Below are 20,403 nucleotides of genomic sequence, written 5' to 3'. Positions count from 1 at the left end.
ATCTGCCCTGGTAAATGGGAACTCGGCACTTTGGGAAGAGGTGGAGTGAGTGTTGCCCTGGTCCATGCTCCTTATCCCGCTAAATTATATTTCATAATCAAACATGAAGGATTTTTCACAGTTCTTTCCTCTTTTCAACTATTTTTTAATAAAAGAGTACAGTCAAATCTTTCTACCACAATCCTTACTGGCCATTGTTGTGCTGCACATAGCTCATCGCTGTAACTTTGTAAGATTGCTCAGACACCTGTTTTTGTCAGCAGAAGTGTTTGCAAAAAAGATTTTAAGAACTATTAATAAACTAATATTTTTCAGTGATGTATGAATGAATAGGAATCAATATTAAGAGGCAGAGTTCAGGTTACTGAGGTGCTTGTCAGTGATCATTTTTCCACTTGCAGCACCTAGATCTCCAGGGGATAACACAACTCCAAGAAATGCACATAAAAGGGGCTCCTGCTTCCTTTAGAGCTGTTGAAACTCATTTCCTGGCTCAACAGGAGATCCTAATCCAGACTGTCTTTATCTGTTTCTCACCCCGTTGGGCAGAAGTAAGGATGAGCCTTGAGGCATTGTCTGTCAGATAAAAACAGGACCACAGGAAAAGCTGAGAGGGATAAATCCTGGAACAGATGCCTAAATGAGCAATAGCTAAGCCATATGAAATATAATGAAGTGCAGACTCACAGGCTTTGGAGACAGAAGAGACCTCTTAGGTCATCCTAACACAGCTTCTGCCAGTTCAGGATTGGCCCCTAGAGTGATGTGCTGAACTTTAAGAAAAAAACAGGCTGCCAAAAGCTTTGTCAAACCCGTTACACTTGTTCCAGAAGAGAAATGAAAATCCCCAAACATCATGAACAGGTTTCAAGTCATGGAGTGCCAGGAAAACTTGATTGTGTCCCCATCTCCCCACCAAACCTCAGTGAGGAGCCAAGTCCAGAGTGTCAGGGCACTGCACACCACCTGGATAGCATTGGGAATGCAATTGGGGACTGTACAGCGCCTGGGCAGCATTGGGACCAGCAATGGGGAGTGTACACCACCTGGGATAGCATCAAGATTGGGAATCTCACATTTCCTGTGAAGAACACTCCTGAAACCAGCCAGCCCTGAGCATCACACAAGTAACTGCACATCTTAGGAAACCACCTAGAAATGCAGTCACGTGTGTTTTCCTCATGGGAATGGAGTCCTAAAGGAAACCTAAAGGAATGTCTTCGGCAGTGGAGACAAGGGAAAAGAGATGGTAGTTGAGAATGATCCAGAGAGGACAGCAGGAGAAAACTGACAGAGGGCAATGGGATGAAGTGATGACCAGGAGACTAAAGTGGCAGCTAAAAAAACATTCACCAGGAGCCACTTCTGTAAATAAAAGGGATTGTTCACACCATGCACTCACAATTTATTTACCCACAAGCCTGGGCTTCAGACCCAAACACCTGAGTTCAGTGGAGAGGTTGCTGAGTGTTCCCCTCTCCCACCAGGCGCAGCAGGAGCAGATGGGACTCCAAAGCAGCACTAAAGGCATGGAAGACCCTGGAGACCAGTGGAGAACTGAGGGCATCTTGGTGGAAAAAAATGTCATCTGAAAATCAGGAAAGCATTTCTTTTTCTGAAGGATCCAACTCATAAATGATCTTCCAATTTCATGGGAGCAAAGGTGTTTTTATAAACCTAGCAAGTCACAAATTGGGGGTTTTTTTAAAGTTTTCTAGGCTAACCTACTCAGAAAGTGACATTTATAATTTATCTTTGTGCAGACAATCAATACTGTGTCCTACACACCATTCATGGACCAGCTACAAGGCTTAACCATGGCTGGGTCTTGAGCTGCCATGGAAACATCTGCAGAAAGGCCAAATGTTTGATCAGGAGAGATGTGTGTGTAACAACATGGGAATGTACTGGGGGATTGCACTCCCTCCATGTTGTACACACCTGGTCTCCTGCATGGCACAGGGTGGGATTCTTGGGATTGTCTGTGCAGGGCCATGAGTTGGATTCCATGATCCTTGTGGGTCCCTTCCAATTCAGGATATTCCATGATTCCTGATTCTATAGCTGTGATGTGTTAGCCAGCTTGCAAACGCAGGTGAGGGTTTGCTGTGCCTTAGTAATAAACACCTCTTACGGATTTTGGATCATTACATAACTTCCAAAGCAATTCCCATGTTTTCTCCCCGAGCTCACACCCACTGCATCCCAAACCCTACCAAACTGTGTTCCCAGCTCAGCAAGCAGCAGGGCTGTGTTGATTCCTTCCTCGGGGTGCTGAAGCCAAGCACCTTTCAGGAGTGACTTGCATTTTCCCACAGCTGTTCCAGCATTCCTGGGTGGGTGACACTGTCCCAGGCTGAGCCCTTCCTGAAATATCCCACACAGTCCCTTCCCGCACTCACCATGGTTGGAATGTCCCATCTGATCCCTTCCCTCACTCACCGTGGTTGGAATGTCCCACAGGATCCCATCCCTCACTCCCCGTGGTTGCAATGTCCCACACATCCCCGTCCCTCACTCCCCGTGGTTGCAATGTCCCACACATCCCCGTCCCTCACTCACCGTGGTTGGAATGTCCCACAGGATCCCATCCCTCACTCCCCGTAGTTGCAATGTCCCACACATCCCCGTCCCTCACTCCCCGTGGTTGCAATGTCCCACACATCCCCGTCCCTCACTCCCCGTGGTTGCAATGTCCCACACATCCCCGTCCCTCACTCACCGTGGTTGCAATGTCCCACACATCCCTGTCCCTCACTCACCGTGGTTGGAATGGCGCACGCAGTCTCCCAGCACGGCACTGAAGCGTCGCTGTGCCCCCGGCTCCGGGAAGCAGTAGTAGCTGTGCCGGCAGAAGGGCTGCCACAGGTACACCGGGAACTCCTTCGGGAGCGGCACGAAGGCTGCGGCCGCCTCCTCGCTCGAGCCTGCACAGAAACACCTCTGTTTGAGAGCTGCTCATTTCCTCAGGGCTGGCTCTGTGCCACACCTTTGCCAGACCTTTCCCAGTCCAGGAGACTGGGCACAGAGGGCAGGGGGACACAGCTGGGATGGGTACACTCAGCTGGCATCAACCACCTCTCTGGCTTCTTGCTTTGTCTTCAAGGTGGCAAAAATCTAGTTTTGGTAAAATTTCAAAGAAACCATTCCACTGGATTGCAGCTGGTAGGGAAATGGTTTTCATGGCAGTTAGGTAAATTACTGGGGAGCTCTGGTCTGTTCTACATAAGGACCATTTAGGAGCATATTGACTTTCTTATAGAAACAAGCTGCATTAAATAAACTGTGTTGGAACAGCAGTATGTTTCCTGGTTCCAGGACTTCCAAACACAATTGCCCTTAAAAACTCTTACTTCAAGCCCTTGCAGGTGATGTGAAGAAAGCACCAAGTACCTCCAGCTCCCAACTGCCCTGAATCCCTGCACACAGGGGATGCTGGACAGCAGGTTTAGGGATGACCAAACCCAATCTGGTGTCACTGATATGCACTGAGAGCCCAGACACGTGAGGTTAACCTTGGAGAGTCTTCAGCACCACACAGATGGAGAGTAGTGCCATAAAGATGAAGTGATGATGTTTCTGAAGGGAGAGCCATGGGAAGCCCACAGCCACCCCAAGCCCTTGGGGTGTTCCACATCACTTAACCCCACCTTCTGCAGAGCTGTGGTGACACACACAGGACACCTCCAAGCCCCCCTGACCACCCTGTGCCTTGGGAAAGGGTGTGAGAGGGCACCTAACTTTTAAATCCTAGGGATTTAAAGAACTCGAGAAATAAATCCTTGTCTTCAAGTTTCCCTTATCCCTTTTGTTATGTGGCATCCCATTCTCCAAATGCGACTCTGCAATGTGAGACCTGCTTCCACAAAGCCTGAACTTTCTCCATTTTGGTGGAGTGGGGGCAGGCAGGACCACAGCACTTCCTGACCCAGAAACAACAAACTCAGAAGCAGCCACCTTCCTGCCCTCTCTGTGGGACTTATTATCAGCTGTGAGTCAACACAGACAGCTGGCATCTAAAAATGGAAACAAATAAACCAGGAATATTAACAAAGCCCGGGAACAATGGTGCTGTGGTTCCTGCCCTGCTTCTGCACAGCTTCCAGCAGCTTTGTGCCGGTGTGCTGGGAAGAAAGGGAGCCAGCATTTCTCTGCATGTTGGCTTACAGCATCTGCTTTGTTCATCCATTCTGGAGCTATGCTTTAACTTGGGAAAAGGGCTGTGGGCATCCTCTGCTACCCTATTTTAAACTGGAGCCTGAAAGCCTTCCCAGGGCAGAGTAAGGAACAGAGCCTGGGCTTTGGCCGTTCAGCTTTGAACAGGACTTACCAACAGGGTCTGGAAAATGTTTATCAGAAAGCAAATTGTAATCTTCTTCTGAAATCAGGACTTTGCCTCCTGCAGGAAGAACGTGATATTTAGGGCTAGCTCCCTTCTGGTAGGCCTGGAAAATCAATAGAGAGGAAGTATTGTCAAAGAGAGATTTAAGGAGAGAGAAAAAACAAAATACACAATTCACTGACAAAGCCAGGAGCTGACTTCATGATCCTTGTGGATCCCTTCCAACTCAGGATATTCTATGATTCTAATGCATGGGAATATTGCACAAAAGGAGAATTTTTTTGTCAGGCTGAATTTTGGAAATGTTCCCTAGGCATGTCAAATCTAAAACAAATCTAATCTCTCAATGCTTATCTGCTGTGGTGGGGAGTCAGGGATGGAAGGGAGGGAAAAAGGATGGGATTTTCTCCTGAGCCCAATTTGTTGGATTTGTCAGCCAGGACTAGCTTGACTAATGCAGCTTCCAGGCAAGAACCTCCAGTGTAGCCAGCCTGGAGCCACCCAAGCCTGCAGGAGCACAGGGATGTATTACAGGGATGTAGAGGTGAGAAGTGCTCTGGGACAGGCACAGCAAGGTTCAAGTGCTGTTGAAAGGATTTGTTAGTTCTTGCTGACGTATCTGGCCAAGGAATGTCCCATATGTTGGTTCTGGCCAAGGCAGGGCACTTGACTGTACCCTCAGCAATCCCACTGGAGCCACCCTAATGAGGACAAGGTTTCACCTCCTATTGCTGAAGGCAAGGCAGCAGCAGCAAATCCACTCCCTATTGGTTTATTTGGGAATGCACAAGCAGATCCATGGAAGCAGCACTCACCTCTTTGGTCTCAAAGCAATTCACAGTGTAGTCATTCTTGATCACGACGTATCTGTCCTTCCACTTCTTCAGGTCCTCAGCAAAGTGCAGCAGCTCTGCTTCGTACAGAACTGTCCCAGCTTCCCCTGCAGGCTACAGGGACAATTGGTGACATTTGAGACCCCTCTGCACCACTGACCATCCTGAAGCTTTTATTTCTACATTTCCATAATGCTGCTCTGAGGGCTTTGGAGCCTTCAAATGCAATTTGGAGTCATAAGCATCTCTGATTTCAGAAGGTTCTAGAGACAAAAGCAAATTCTTGTAGCCGAGGTGAGGAGGCAGCACAGAGATTTATTCACTTTTCAGCTGACAGGCTGAATGCAACATCAGAGAATCCTACAGTGGCTTGGGTTGGAAGGGACCTTAAAGATCATCCAGTTCCAACTCCTGCAGGATGACCTGGAGTTCACCACCTCCCATTTTCCACTACATAATATAAATATTTCATTGATATGAAAAGCAGGGTTTTATTATATAATGGGAAATTGTTTCCCATTTCTTTGTAATGCTTTTGCATCTGTGCTGCAGTAACTGATATCCCCCTTCTGAAAGACACAGATCTTCTATTATCCCACCTCACTGCTTTACTTACTCATTTCAAGAGCATTGGAAATCCATCATTTCCAGTATGTTCAGAACATTTAAATTTTTATCTTCTTAATCTTGAAGGGTGATTCTCTGCATTTTCCTCTAATAAAGAGACTCTTGTCTCTCTTTTTGTTCCCCCTCTAATAAAAGCCAGCTTTCCATGGTTCACTCCACAGAGGGAATTATTGCCATCTTCTTAAAGGAACCCTGAGCCATGGATGACAGGATTAATTACATTTCCTACATAATCTCTTCCCTGGAAGTATGATATTTGTCCCTAGATTTTGCAGAACTTTGCAACCAGCAAGAAGGAACCAGTTTTGTCCAAATGCCCAACTCCTTGTACCAGAAACTCACATCATGGTTCTCCTCATGCCATGATCAACAACTAAACAAAACCAAAATAAAGATGAATTTTCAAAAATTAAACTTCAAACCTGCACCCAGATGCAACTTTTCCATCCCAAACCAAAATGACCCAAATCCATTATGGGTCCCAGACAGGAAAATGAGTGTCCTCCTACCCTGGTTTTCAGGAAGCGTGACTGGGAGTGGCGGTGCTGCTCCAGCTCCTCCTGCACGTGCCTGCAGAAAGCCACGGCGTACTGCCGGCGGTAGTGGGGGCTGAAGTTCTTGATGGTGGCCTCTGTTTTCCCTGAGGTGGAACAGAGATTTAAAGGTATTTAATGCACATGGCTTCACAGTCTGTAACACAGAACCAAGGCACTTCTCACCAGTAACCCAAATTCTTCTCTTTGGAGAAGAGGCAGCTCCAGGGTCACCCAACAGTGACTTTCCAGTACCTGAAGGGAGCTCACAGGAAAGATGGAGAGACACTCTGGACAAGGGATGGAGTGACAGGACACAGGGAATGGCTTCCCACTGACAGGAGGCTTAGATTGGATATTGGGAAGGAATTGCTTCCTTGAGACTGGTGAGGCCCTGGCACAGGGTGCCCAGAGAAGCTGTGGCTGCCCCTGGATCCCTGGAAGTGCCCAAGGCCAGGCTGGACAGGGCTTGGAGCACTCTGGGATAGTGGAAGGTGTCCCTGCCCAGAGCAGAGGGTGGAACTGGATGGGCTTTAAGGTCCGTCTAACCCAAACCATTCCATAATTCCATGAGAAGACCTCCTGAGTGTACCAAGGGCCACTCGCTGCACAGATCAGGAAACCCTTGGAGATGCATTCAGAGGGAATTTGTCCAGGCAAATATTTAGTTTGGGACTTTGTTTTTTCTTCTAAGATCAAGTAAAGAATTCCCCAAATCCATTTCTCAAAGGAAAGATGCTCTCTGCCTCTCCCTGGGGCACTCTGCCCCAGAGCCAGGGATGGGCAAGGGGTGAAAGGGTTTTCAAAGACAACCAGTGATACTCGCTAATGTTCAGCCATAGGAGCCAATTTCATCACTTACTGAGATTCTAAAGATGACTCAAAGCGCTACAAAAGATTTTTCTAGGCTTGGGCACTACAGACTCATCTTTGTTTTAATGTAAACATATCCTCAGTCATGCTGCAATAAACACTAATCTGGTATTGTCTCGCTGTGATCAAGATCTCATGGGTAACAGCAATAAACACACTGAGGTCTCACTTCTGAGAATCTTAAAACTATTTACAAGCAATTAACTCATTAACCCTACCACTGAAATAATGGTGCTTTGCAGACAGTGAAGTGAAGCTGAAATTAAAGGCATGTGCATTTATGTGACTGAAAGAGTCTGTAGCAATGCAAAAAACAGAACCTGGCCTATGATCTAGAGAGCATCCCAAACACCCTGGATCCTGGAGAGATCCCTTTCTTCTTGGTATTAGAGAGCTCCATGCCAAAGGGCTTTTTCTGAGCATACAACAGAGAAATGCAATTTCACATCTCCAGCAATTTTGATGCTTTCAAAATTTCATTTTGTTCTGCTTGGTGGGGAAAAAACATAATATTTTCTGTATGAGAAAAAAAGGTAATTCTCAAACTAAGACTTATTAATGCCTTTAGATGGACTCCTAGACCAGGACTGGCACACAGTATTCCTGAAATGGAATTCATGGAAGTGTTCAAGGGCAGGGGCAAGGAGCAATCTGGTTTAGTGGAAGGTGTCACTGCCCACGGCAGGGCATGGGACTGGATGGGTTTGAAGATCCCTCCCAACCCAAACCATTGTGGGATTCTATGAATAATTCCCTAATTTCCTAACACAGATGTGCATGAGAAGACAAACCTACTAATTCACCTCTCCTTCTGCAGGTGAATTTGCAGTGTGGTGCAGAATAAGATGCACCCCCAAGTTCAGGGGCAATGCCAACACTGCTGTTCCATGACACCACCTTTCATTCCAGCCACTCCTGGGTCACCAGCTCAGAGGGGTGAGCTGCAGCCTTCTCCTCCATAAGCACCAAAGTGACTGCTGCCCTCCACTGAACTGTAAGCCCCATTTGCCCCACTGCTGTCCCACTCCAATCCGACACCAGCCCTGAGAGACAGACCTGACACCCTGGAGCCCTCTCCGGGCACACGGAGGAGCTGGCTCAGCACTGGCACAGCCATCCCACTCAGCTGGAGGGATGTCAGAAGCAGAGTCAGTTCACCACTCATCTAAGCCTTTCACAGAGTTACTGTGGGACAGCACCCTGTGACAATCTGGACTCCAAATCTTCAGCTTTAAGATGGATTTTTAGAGACATACTGATTATAGGATGTGCTTGGGTATAATAGCAGGATATGGTGCTGCTAAAGCAGAATATCCCAGCCCTATAAAAACTAGCCTGCTTTGGGCAGAGGCATAGACTTATTCTCCAAATAAGGACAAAGTTTCCCAAAACCTTCCTTAGAGCATTTTTTTCCCTCCTGGGCCCAGCCAGCAGTAGGATGTTGTTGGCCCCAGCCCCAGCAGAGTTTCCTGCTCAGGGTTTGCCCCTGTTTTGCACTGTGGCTTTTTCTTTTCCAGCTCGCATCATCCTCTCAATTTGTTAGAGAGGGCTCTGGGACACTGCACCTCACTTGGCTACTGCCTGCATCCTGCAGTAAAAGTTTGTAGAGGAAGTGGGACAAAGAATAAAATTCTGGTGTTGGGAAAAAAGCTGCAACAATCACAGGAAATACCTGTAATTTTGGCAAAGTCTCTCAATTAAGGCTAAATGGCCTCAGAAGTGTCATTCTTCACTGTCAGTACTGCTTAGATCAGTTTAAAGCACAGTGACTGAAGAGAAAGAAACTCTGCAGTTCACAACATACACGTCAGAAATGGGACATTGATGATGTAATTTTTATGTGCAGACTATATTTATGACAAACCAAAACAAGAATCAAGAGGCAAATGTTTCTGGTTACTTCTTCCCATCTTCACACTACTTGCTGCAAAGGACCTCTGCATTAAAAATACTCCTCCCTCTTAAAATTAGAAGAAAAGTTTATTTAAGGAGATTGTGAGTGGCACCATATGAGGACCCGGCCTTGCAGGGCTTGGCTGAACAGGAATTTCAGTGCTACCTGAAGGTGGGAAGAGAAGCAGACAGACCCTTGACCCATTATTCCTCAATGGATATTTAAACTCTTTTGGTGTACAGAAAATAAAAATATGCTATCTGAAAATAAACATGATGGAAACAGTCCTGAGTAACAGAAACTCTTCCCATGAAAAGATAACATGGGGCAATTGGAGATAAAATACTCCAGGGCAGTTGAAAAATGAGTTCCCCTAATTCTTTTCCAAATTTAGTGTGGCTGGCTTCGTCAGAGCTGTTTATATGGAGCACGGCCAATGCTCCCACTTGGCTGGTCTGGCAGTGGCACAGCTCCAGCCCATATAAATGGGACTTGGAGCCCAGCAGCTGGGATGTTTACCCTGGGAGAATGAGGAGTCTGATCAGCTCCAGGAGGAGCCTGCATGCAACCTCCTGCTCCTGTGCTGGAGAGATGGACTCCATGACTGATCCCTGTGGGTTCCTTCCAATATTCTGTGATATTTTGTGATTCCATGGACCAAAATTACCAACAGGAAAAGACAACTGTGATGGAGGTGGAAGGATTTCCATCAAATTAACATGGAATTCCTCCTTTACAAAGGGACTAGATCCCGCTCCAGAATAAACTTTGCTAATACTTCACAATGCACCTCCCGCTCTGCAGAACTGCCCCTGCACATGACCACAAACTTTAGCATGAGCTACGATACCTCTTTTAAGAATTAAAACAAATGTCACTACACTGAGAAACAAGAAACATCTTCCTGTTGCTCCCCTGGAAATCAGTAATCATTCCCAAATCTTTTTTCCATGCTTTCCCCCGCCTTTGACCTTCTTAATTGTGCACCCATGTTGGACACTTGTATGTAACTCCAAGCCCACAGAATGGCCTCAAATACCCAATTTTATAGTGGCAGTTTCCCTGCTTTTATTGAAATAACTGACATTCAGCTTTTCCAAACAAGGGCACTCTTCAGCAAGTTCTCCCAGGAATGAATTCCTGCTGGTCTGGCTCCCATTGCAGCCTATCCAGCTCTCCCTGCCACATCTCCCTGCTCTCAACAACGTTGCCACGTGGCCAGTCCAGGTGCAGGTCAGGAAAGCTCAGGAAAAAAGGTCAGAAAACAATAACTTCTTGGCTGTCATACAAGAGAGTCATTGCTCACACTCCCAGAACTTCAGCCATTTGGAAGTGAAGAATGGAAAGAGGGAAGGACTTGCCATAAAAGCTATTTCACTTAAATATTGGTGTTTGGCAGTAAGGGCACCCTTCCAAGAGCAGGGAAATGTTCACAATCCCCCTTCACAGCACAATTGCCTGCACTCAGCACCTCTTGGAAAGGGTTTTCCAAATATACCACGACCAGTGATATCAATCTCTTTGGAGGTCTGGGGGCTGATGTATGTTCTTACACCATATAAGCCCCAGGAGACATAAATGTAAAGGAAGTAGATTATTTGCTGCATTAAAACAAATCCTGGACAAAATAAAGCCTAAAAGAAATAGGCACTGTGTATGTTTAATGTCAGTACACCCAGCACTTCAAACAAGTAAAGCCGTGAGACAGAACAGGAACAAATCACTTTGTCTTATTTCCTCCACCAGACCATGAGCAAAGCTGTCAGAAAACAATCTAAAATGCTCAGCTGATCATACCCACACAGTGCTCCACAAGCCAGGATGGAGCCCACAGCTGGGGGCAAACTTTTCAATTATAAACAGTACATCTAGATTAACTGGTTTCTGGTATGCCTAAATGCAAATTGAGCTTTAAAATTACTACTGTCCATCCATCCATCCATCCATCCATCCATCCATCCATCCACACAGTCTTATTCTCACAGGCCATCATGGTATCAGCAAAATGAGCTAACAAAACAATTCCAGTGTTCAGCTCTTGGGCCAACTTCATCCCAAGTCCCAGAAAAGCACAACTCTGATTGAGATAAATGTCTGAAATTGCAGATGCTCTATGAAAGCCCTGAAAGCTGGATGTCAGTACTGGCACCTCTGAAATGGGCTGGATGCTCAGCAGGAAGAGAAGGAAGCAGAAACTCACCATAAAAACTGCTTTTCCTCAGATCACCCTTCACTACAAACATCATTATCAGTTGTAAAATGCATCTGGTAGCCAGAAAACCTGTGAAAGTGATTCTGTTTGGCACATCCTGACAGTGCCCACCACCCTCCAGTGCTCTGGGTTATAGAACAGAGGGATTATAAGTGATTCCCTCTTTCCTTTTACAAGGAGTGGGATTTACAAGTGATTCCCTCTTCCCTACAGTCTTCTTCTTTGTGCAGTACTTACAATACCACCCAGGAAGTGTTTAAGGTCCCAGACTTCATCTAGGAAGGCAATGTAAACTACTCTCGTTGTTGAAAGCACAGCTCATTTTGATCTTTATTTGTAGAAATAGTATTTCAATTAATCTGAGTCATGACTTAATACCTGTTAGGACAAAAAAGGGATGGCAGACACAAAGGTTCTGATCTGGCTGGATCACCTCTCACAGGTTTTGTTTGCACTCAGCCAAACCCAGCAGCTCTGGTTGGTGCAGTCACCCCTCTTTTCCCATGCAGGAACATGTGGTTTGCACCTGCTAAAATACTGAAGCCAATTATTTATCCCAGCCTTGGTTTATATTAATGGAGAGCGCTCTCAATAAAACCTTACAATTCTGTGACTCCAGTGGTGTGCACACACCCTCAAATCACCTGTTTGCCATGCTGGCAAAATCCCTGTTAGTCACCCAAAAGTCAGTGCAGAGTGCTGGGTAACACCCATCACACCTCAGATCAGCCTCTCCTCACATCTCAGCATACAGCACTCCTCAGGTGCTTAGTCCATCTTCTCTACAGGAAAAAACTGATGCTGTCTTGTGAAAAAAACAGATTTTTTCACAAGTTTTGCAGCTGAGACCAGTGGGTGTGATATTTGTGCTCCATCAGAAGCGAAGCTTTTGTTTCACAGCAAGACAAACAAACACGTTTGTAAGGTCACCTAGATATGATCCCTGACAAAAGAGGTGCCAAAAGTAACAGGGTCCATTCCAACCTTGCAGATCTCCCTTTCTACAATTTGGCCCCAATACTTTGCCCTTCCTCAAGTGCTCTGCTACACAAGGCTGTATTTTGTACTGAGATGGACAATTATCCCATAGATTTCCAAAGGTTTCCATCCTTATGTTGTTCCCAGGCAGCTTCAGGAGCATCTCACATTCAGAGGGAGCAGATTGAGCTCAGTGAGACCTCATGCACTCTATAAAAAATGCTTGTTTTGTGAAGAGAAGCTTGTGATCTAACTATGGAGCTTGCTGGTTTAAGTTAATCCTGAATGATGAATGATTATTGAAAATGAAGAACAAACAGCACAGATCCTGCACAAACAGAGTGGCTCTTGGGTCCAACTCAGAGACTCATTCCTGCAGCTCATTCCCCTGCTCCCACTGCCCAATCCTTATTTATGGGAGAAGGAAGATTTCACAAATTGCCTTTGCACTTCTGTCAGGCTAAAAATTCCTAATAATAATGATTTACATAAAGGTCAGTGCTTGTGGTTGATCAGGCTGGAACAAGCCAAGGGTTTGATTAACACTGTGTCAGATAAGCTTATCTCAAAGGCTGCTAAAATCCAACCTTTCTTGGTAATGGGGTGAGAAGCAGCAACCCTGTCTAGAAACAATTACTCATGGTCAGATTCAACTAGAATAAGGTCTGACAAGACTTTATAAATAAGCTTCTTTCACAGCACCAGAAGGAGTTGGGATTTAATAACCAAATGAACACAATCTAATTCCTGGTGGGTCACATGAAACTGAACGATGATCTGTGATAAATAAATTTGGTGAAGGTCAATGATTTTCAAGTTTTGGGGTTTTTTTCAACTCCCTGAGCCACAAGTTGAGCCACTCCTGGGGACACAGACACCAGGCATGCCTTGAGCAGCTTTCTCCAGTCCAGATCTCAGCACCACGTTACACATCACTGGAGGTCACACAAAAATGTTTCTTGGGAACATTTAAACAGCATTCCAAAAATGTAAGCCAATGCTGCATCACCCCTTAAATCAGGATGATGTATTCCCTCTGCCCTCCCTTTCGGGTGACAGTTACCTCACTGCCCAGCCATCCACTAGACTAAATGACAAAAAGACAGAGAGATAGATAACAGAAATAACCACCTTCATGACATTAGCTGAAGCTTTTTTCTGAATATATATATTTTTATCTATTTATATATTTCTATATATTATATATATATTTAAAAAATATATAAATAATTTATACAGATGCACACACACCTTCAAAATATTATTTTCATGCTTGGCATATGCTCATACAAATCTGGGAGACATTTTTACTACTTTCTTTTTTCTTAATTACTTTGCCAAATTGTACCACTCTACATGGCTCTATCACAAAATCACTCCAGGGAGTACAGGACATTGGCCAAAGCTATGAGTACACACACGTCTTTCCATAAGGAGCTTCATTTATGCTGAGATTTCCTTACCTAAATTCCCTTTTTTCCCTCACCATTCCAACTCCTGTCACCATCAGCCCAGATGGACTCCTCTAAGTACTGTATTTCTCACAAAGCAATCACTTTTTAAGCACTGTAGCAGAAGGCCATTATTCCATGGCAGGATTTTATTCCATTTCTCTTCAACAAACACAAACTGCACAAAACAGTAGCAAAATGAGAATAATGGTAACACTGGAGCCTCTTTTATTATAATTTTCCTCATCAGTTCTAAGGCATTTGCTTCACTTTTGGCTGCTGTATGCACTGAAAATGAGTAAATACCATGATTTCCAAAGGATTTTCAGCTAAGTCTATGTGCAAGAAGGGTAAAACAAAGACTAATCTCTAAATTAAACACAGGTCTCAAAGCAAGGACATTTACTTTAATGATGGCCCAACACAACCACACAACTTGATTTTACCACAGGAAATAATTTCCGCCTCAGAGCCCCTTCTTGCCACTCTGAACCCCACAAGAACACCTGGGTGAATACACAGATTTAACCCAAACAAGCACCATTCAGAGTTTTGAAGCCCATGGCCATACCCATGTCACAGCTGTGCCAGCTGGGACCATTTCCCAGTTTCACCTGGTTTGCTTTGCTTCTGCCAACACCTCCTTGCCTTGGTCCTCTGCAGCGCAGAAACTGTGAAAGGGCATTTTGAGGGGGACAAAGAGCCAACTTCTTGTGAAAATCAATAATTGGTTTTATTCCTCTTCCCCCTCTTTTAAAAAGGACAAAAATTTATACATACATATATGTATGTATATAATATTAGGCTTCTAATAAAACTTTATAACACAGGAAGAGGAGCATGTAAAATGCAATTCACATTCCAAAGAATTTTTACATTTTTTTTACCTGACTTCCCACTTTACATTCAGCTCAAACAATAAAAATGGAAACATTTTTCCTTTGCAATGCATATTTAGTCAATTGTTCAGGCTCTCAATAGTTTCAGGTTATAATACTGGATTATGACTGCAGGAAAATATAACTTGTGAGAGCAAAACATTGGGCAGAGGATGGGAGAACTTACTTTATAAAACTAAAAAGTTTGAATGAAGCTTATAAAATCTCTTTAATGTGTCATTTATTTTGTTGTTACAAAGCTTATAAAATCTCTTTGATCTTTTATGTATTTTGTTGTTACACAGCAGGGTGATACAATGGGATCCCTTTTTGACCTCACATGGGCTTTGCTGGCCATGCAGATGCTACAGCATTGGAATCGTTCAAGGAATTGTTCAAGGCTGACACAACCCACAAGACAAAAATGTTCCACTACATTGTGATCAATCCTTCAAAGCCTTAGCTAAGACAAACTAGACAAACTCTCCTTGCTGGTAGTCTGTTCTCATGTTCAGAAAAATAACATAATAGCTCTAAAAACGTTTGCTAAATCTTCAGAAATAAATGTATTTAAAAAGAGGATTGCATTCATTGCTTTCCAAGGAATACTGCCAGGCATTTAAAGGGTCTGTACCCATGCAGCTGAAGGTCTCCCCTTTCACAAACAAACCCTTCTCTACCCTTCCATGGATGGTAATGTCCCTCAGGAAATCCACACTGTTCACTTTTCACTCTGCACGAGACACAGAAGGAAGCGCTGGCGCCTCATCCTGTGGGAAAGGCTTCTTCACACAACTGCTAAAAAGCATCAATTAAGGCAGAGTTTAGAAGACAAGTGTATAATTATTACATGGAGCTGCTCACCCAACCTTGTGTAAGACAGTTTTTTCTGTGCTTATTACAGATGGGGAAGGGAAACTGCAGCTCTGTGATGCAACAGATCAGCTTTATAATTTAAATTAGTGCAGAAGTGGCACCAGAGCATCAGCCACTGATCCAGGAGATCCCCTGATCTCCTTCAAGCAAGGGTGGCACAAAGGGAGCAAGATGCACTGAGGCTGTGAAAAGGGAGACCTTGACCACATCTCCTCTCACTCCTCAGTCTTGGCCTGGTTCTCTCTCTCACACTTTGCTCTGACTCTCCCATAGCAGCTGTGGCTGCCCCAAAGTCCCACTTCAGGATGGGCCACAGCCTTTTGCTCTCTTCCAGCTGTGAAATGGGTCCAAAAGGAACAGAATTTGCCTCTTCCCTTGTGAAACCAATGAAAACACTCCAAAAGCCCCTACTAAGTCTGGTCCAGGGACAATTCAAGGGAAGAAGCAGAGAAAATGAGGCAAATGAAAACAAAATGAATGGGAAAGGACAAACAGAAGATGGGAGATGGCTGTCTGGCAGCCTGGGAATGCTCAACATGGGAGACCTGCCAGTGGCCTCCTTTCCCCTGTTTTCTCCCATTCAAAGTTGAACAAGGGCATAATCAAGATCCCAGTATTTCCAAAGCACTGTAAAAGAATAAAATAAAGTGATCTAAATATTTTGGGTTTTTTCTCTGGCTAAAAGGACCCATTAAACTTCAATAATCATTCCTTACTTGGCAGAATTCATGCCTTTGATTCCTTCTGAATTAAAGCTGGGACCTTACTAATAAAAATACACCTTCTGCTACCAAATCAAGAATAATTCCTGAAATTTTATCCTGAAAAGAGGTCAAGTAAAAATCCAAACAACCCCTAACTTTCTGCAGCAGTATCAAAGACGAAGAATCACCTTTATATTCCCCAGGTTTGCTGTTCCTACAGCCCACATCACCAGAGGCAGAAACACTCCCAGGTGACAAGGGCACAGGTCAGGGGAATTTAAGGAAAAAGGGAAACCAAAGAACTGTGTTCAGAAAGGATTTGTTGTGAATGCCACAGAGGACACACACAAAGGAACACTCCTCTCACAGTCTCTCCTGTGCAGACGCGGGGGTTTAAGGCCTCTCTGTTCCGGCACACTGTTCAAACGTATTTATTTTCTTTTTCAGGCTGCTATTTTTAACCATAACTCAGAGACAGGCCAGAGTCCAACAGAGTGTCTGCCTGCACTCCCAGACAGACAGGCACAGCCACAGTGTCACTTGCTGTGACAGGAAGGTGGTGATACACAGCTCTGCAGGTCCCAGTTCCCTTGTTTCCTCCACAGGGCTGGTTTCACCAAAGCCCCTTTTATTCAGAGAAATCAGCTCAGAGGGGTTCCATCCAGCCACCTGGCATGCCAAGTGCTGTGCATTATTCTTCTTCCTCCTAGACCACTTTCAGATCCTCAAACACTCATGAAAGCATCACTGGGAGGACAATAGCTACCACTGGTGTTTGTTTTCCCATTTCTAAGAGGACTTCCCAGGAAGAAGCTCCACTCACCACAGCCCCTCTCACTAAGCCTGTGCTTGAGGCTCCTTGGCTCTTCCACCCCAATGTTTCAATGCTCCTTCCTTCTTAAAAAAAAGGGAGATAAGGTGCCTCATTTCCTCTCCATTTATCTTTCACGTTAAAAGGGCTTCTGACAACATGACTTGAAAGGACAAAACCAAATCCAAACCACCTTCTCCCTGTGCTGTGTTTGTTCAGTGGGGCCATGCGAGGTCTGGGCTCAGAAAGGCAGCTGGGCAGGTTGTTATTAAGGAAAGGAAATTTGTTCCTGAGCATTTATTGGGAAATGGTTGGTGAAAGCTCTCCTGCTGTTCACAGTGACCCTGTGCCTCTGGAGGCCTTCATGGAGACCCTCCATGGACAGACACACCAAACCCTCCTGCCTGCTCACCAGGACCTGGGGCTACACAGAACCACCCAAAAGGTGTTCAAGGCTTGGGTTTATATCCATGCTTCAGCCAGTGCATTTAACAGTTTGCTTTCATCTCTCTTGCCTTTGTATGACTGGTTATGCAGCTCCACTTTTCTAAGTCTCAGCTCTTCCATCAAAGGTCTCTATGAAGTTCTCCCCATCAATCCAATCTGAGCTCCTGCCATGGTGGATGCTGATACATTCCCTCTTTCTGGAGAGGAGTATGTTTCACTTGTCTGCATCAAAACTTAAATTCTTCATTGTTCTGTGTTTTGCAAAATTTATGGCACCAAGAAAAGAGCAGCCCTAAGAATGCAAGATGCAAGAGCTGTGCCATAAGGGTTTTATTTGGCAAATTTATGTATATCAGATCACATTTTCACTTTGTGAATGCAGAAGTAATCACTAGTAATGTGACTTTAAACATATTTAGCCCCTGTATAACAATGCTCATTCTGAGTCTCATCCAAACCTGAATTCCTCCAAAAGCTGCCTGCATTTCCTCACTAGAGCTACATTTCAAGCCATGTTTGCATTCTTCTGGGGTGCCTTAAAGGCAAGCCTGTGGCTTTCTGAGAAACAAATGCAGGGAAAACCACACAAACCCATTTTCTATCTTCATTTGGGCTGATGGGACTTCATCAGCCTGATGAGGTGAGAGATGAGCCCTGAATTTCTACAAAATATTTTCTCACTTAACAGCACCCAGTGTGGCTTCAAAACACCCTGAATAGCTCCAAAATCCACAACAACACTTCAGAGACTTTCCCCCCCTTATTACTACTCCCAAAGACTTTTACTATACAATCAATCACCCCTGCCAATGAGATGCTACTCCTGCAGCAGCAGAAATTTTGCTGCCCTGAAACTGTTTCTCTGCTATTTGCCCTTTCAAGCATCCCTGAGCCAACCGTTTCACCACAGCTTTTGCATAAACCCAGCAGCTTCACACAAACAGGCAGGCTCTTGATTAAGGAAAAAGCAGAGCAGGGAAAAGTGTAATAGAACAAGAATTCTGGAAAAGTACATTCAGGTTTGGGCTTAAATGGAGTCAGGACCTTTTCTTTGCCAGTCTCAGAAATGCTGAGGTCAGGACAACAAAACATAGATTTAACATCCTGGTTTCCAATTCTGTTCCCTCTGAGGGACACGTGCCTTAGCCAACAGCCACAAATACATTGTTCAGGAGGTGACACTCTTTTTACAACCCCTTCTGAACAAGAAATGAGGTCAGGTCCTTCTGTTGTAATTACTTCCCCTTTAGAAGCACCTCTGGCACTAAGAAGACACAGACACTGAAAATTCAAAGGTGTTTTTTTCAAAGTTACTTTTGCTGCCCCTGGTGTGAGGCAACTCCTCCTGTTTCCAGAACAGCTGGTACCAACCACCAGTCGCCAGGTGGGTGCTCAATGCCTCTGAAGCCAAGCTGAAGCTCTAAATGCCAGCTGGAGTTCTCAAAATTACAATTTTTGTTTGGATGTATTAAAAATATCTGCTTAGTGTGCTTAAGAAGAAGCTGCTGAGAGAAACATGAAAGCATCAGGTCTTATCTCATTCAAAAATTACTAGTACAGAGCAACACCAACCAAGTCAGAGGAGAGCATGCAGCCCTGGCTTCCAGACTGAGCAGATACCCTGATAAGCTTTTTAAACTCCTGATCTCTGAGGGTTCCTCTGATTTGTAAAACAGCATGTCTTGAAATTGAAATAAAATACAGAAATGTAGTCAAGACACCCACCATACAGAAGTAAAACTTTCCTGAGGCAGCAAACATGATTTGTTTTTTTTTTAAAAGGCATTAAAAAGAAAATACAAATCTCTTAAGGGCATCAGAACCACTTTTATTGCAAATCTGCTCTGGCAAACTAATTTTTTAAACATACACTCTTCTTTGCTTACCTACTGTATATAAATTGCATATATTCTGATTAACATTATTCAGACCAGAATAATAACATATCAGAGAGATGCCTAATAAGCTCATCTTTAAACTCTGTAGAACTAAGAAAAGATCCCAAGCATATTTTATGAATATAGGATGGCATCAGCTGACAAATACATGGCACAATCCATTTTATTGTGGTTGCAAACAAGCACCACATGAATGACTGTTATGGGGCTTGTTTTGCATTATTCAGGATGATAGGACTTCTGAAGGAAAGCAAAAGTGTGTTCTGGAATTGTGAGACTGTGAAGATAAAAGAAAATTAGTCGCACACAATATGATAAAGAAAACACACAATATAAGCAAAACTGCATTTTACCAGCAGCAGGCACTTCACTGGAAGATTCCATAAGGTTTTCTGAATCAAACAGCTGCTACAAGAAGTAGCAATGAATCAAAACACTTTGGATTTACAAGGAGAATTGACAAAGAAATATTTTCAGTTACTGTAACCATATTGTTTTAGACTTACTTCAGACAAAAGCTATTTCAACAGGAAAACCTGTCTTAGCCAACAGCTGGAAAGCTCATAGCCTTATTCTGGAAGGAAGGGGGCCTGTTACTTTTTACAGATGTCTCCATTCTCATCATCCAAGCAGAGTTAAACCTCTGAACAGAGAGATGGGCCCCATCTGAAATGCAGCTCTCACATCCTCCCAAGGCTGCGCACACTCACAGCCCTGGCACCGGTTCAGCCAAGGCACCAAACACAACAGCCACAGAAACTCAGCCCTGTGCAATTGCCACTCACAGTCAGCCCGGGTTTTGGGGCAGCCCCTCACCAGCAGAACTGCAGACACCCAGCTGTCAGAGAGGCTGGGTTTTATTTAAAGCAGCTCTTCTGCAGATGGTAACAATCAAACCCAGCCAGTGCTTCCCTCCAGCGCTCAGCCCCAACGCCCGGGGAGATCCAGGTTTAGGAGCACCCCCAAGGGAAGTATGAATTTGGTTTATGGCCACAAAAGTAACACCTGCCAATGCCAAGCGCTACAGAAAGAGCAACTTTTCAGTT

The 20,403-nt window shown here is 44.5% G+C and overlaps 1 protein-coding gene across 1 annotated transcript in view; it reads right to left on the bottom strand.

The window, feature by feature from the left end:
* NIBAN1 (niban apoptosis regulator 1) overlaps nt 1–20,403 on the bottom strand; it is a 53,983-nt gene that overhangs the window by 22,295 nt on the left and 11,285 nt on the right. The window contains exons 2-5 of the mRNA XM_064719924.1: nt 6,312–6,442; nt 5,158–5,289; nt 4,331–4,445; nt 2,763–2,927 (exon numbers count right to left, since the gene is read on the bottom strand). Of these exons, the coding sequence (XP_064575994.1) occupies nt 2,763–2,927; nt 4,331–4,445; nt 5,158–5,289; nt 6,312–6,442 (543 nt within the window). The remainder of the gene's footprint in view (nt 1–2,762; nt 2,928–4,330; nt 4,446–5,157; nt 5,290–6,311; nt 6,443–20,403) is intronic.

The sequence above is a fragment of the Zonotrichia leucophrys genome, chromosome 8 (genome assembly GCF_028769735.1).
Source record: "Zonotrichia leucophrys gambelii isolate GWCS_2022_RI chromosome 8, RI_Zleu_2.0, whole genome shotgun sequence".
Classification (NCBI taxonomy): domain Eukaryota; kingdom Metazoa; phylum Chordata; class Aves; order Passeriformes; family Passerellidae; genus Zonotrichia; species Zonotrichia leucophrys.
Note: the sequence above shows the minus strand (reverse complement) of the source record. Positions and strands in the feature narration are given on the sequence as shown.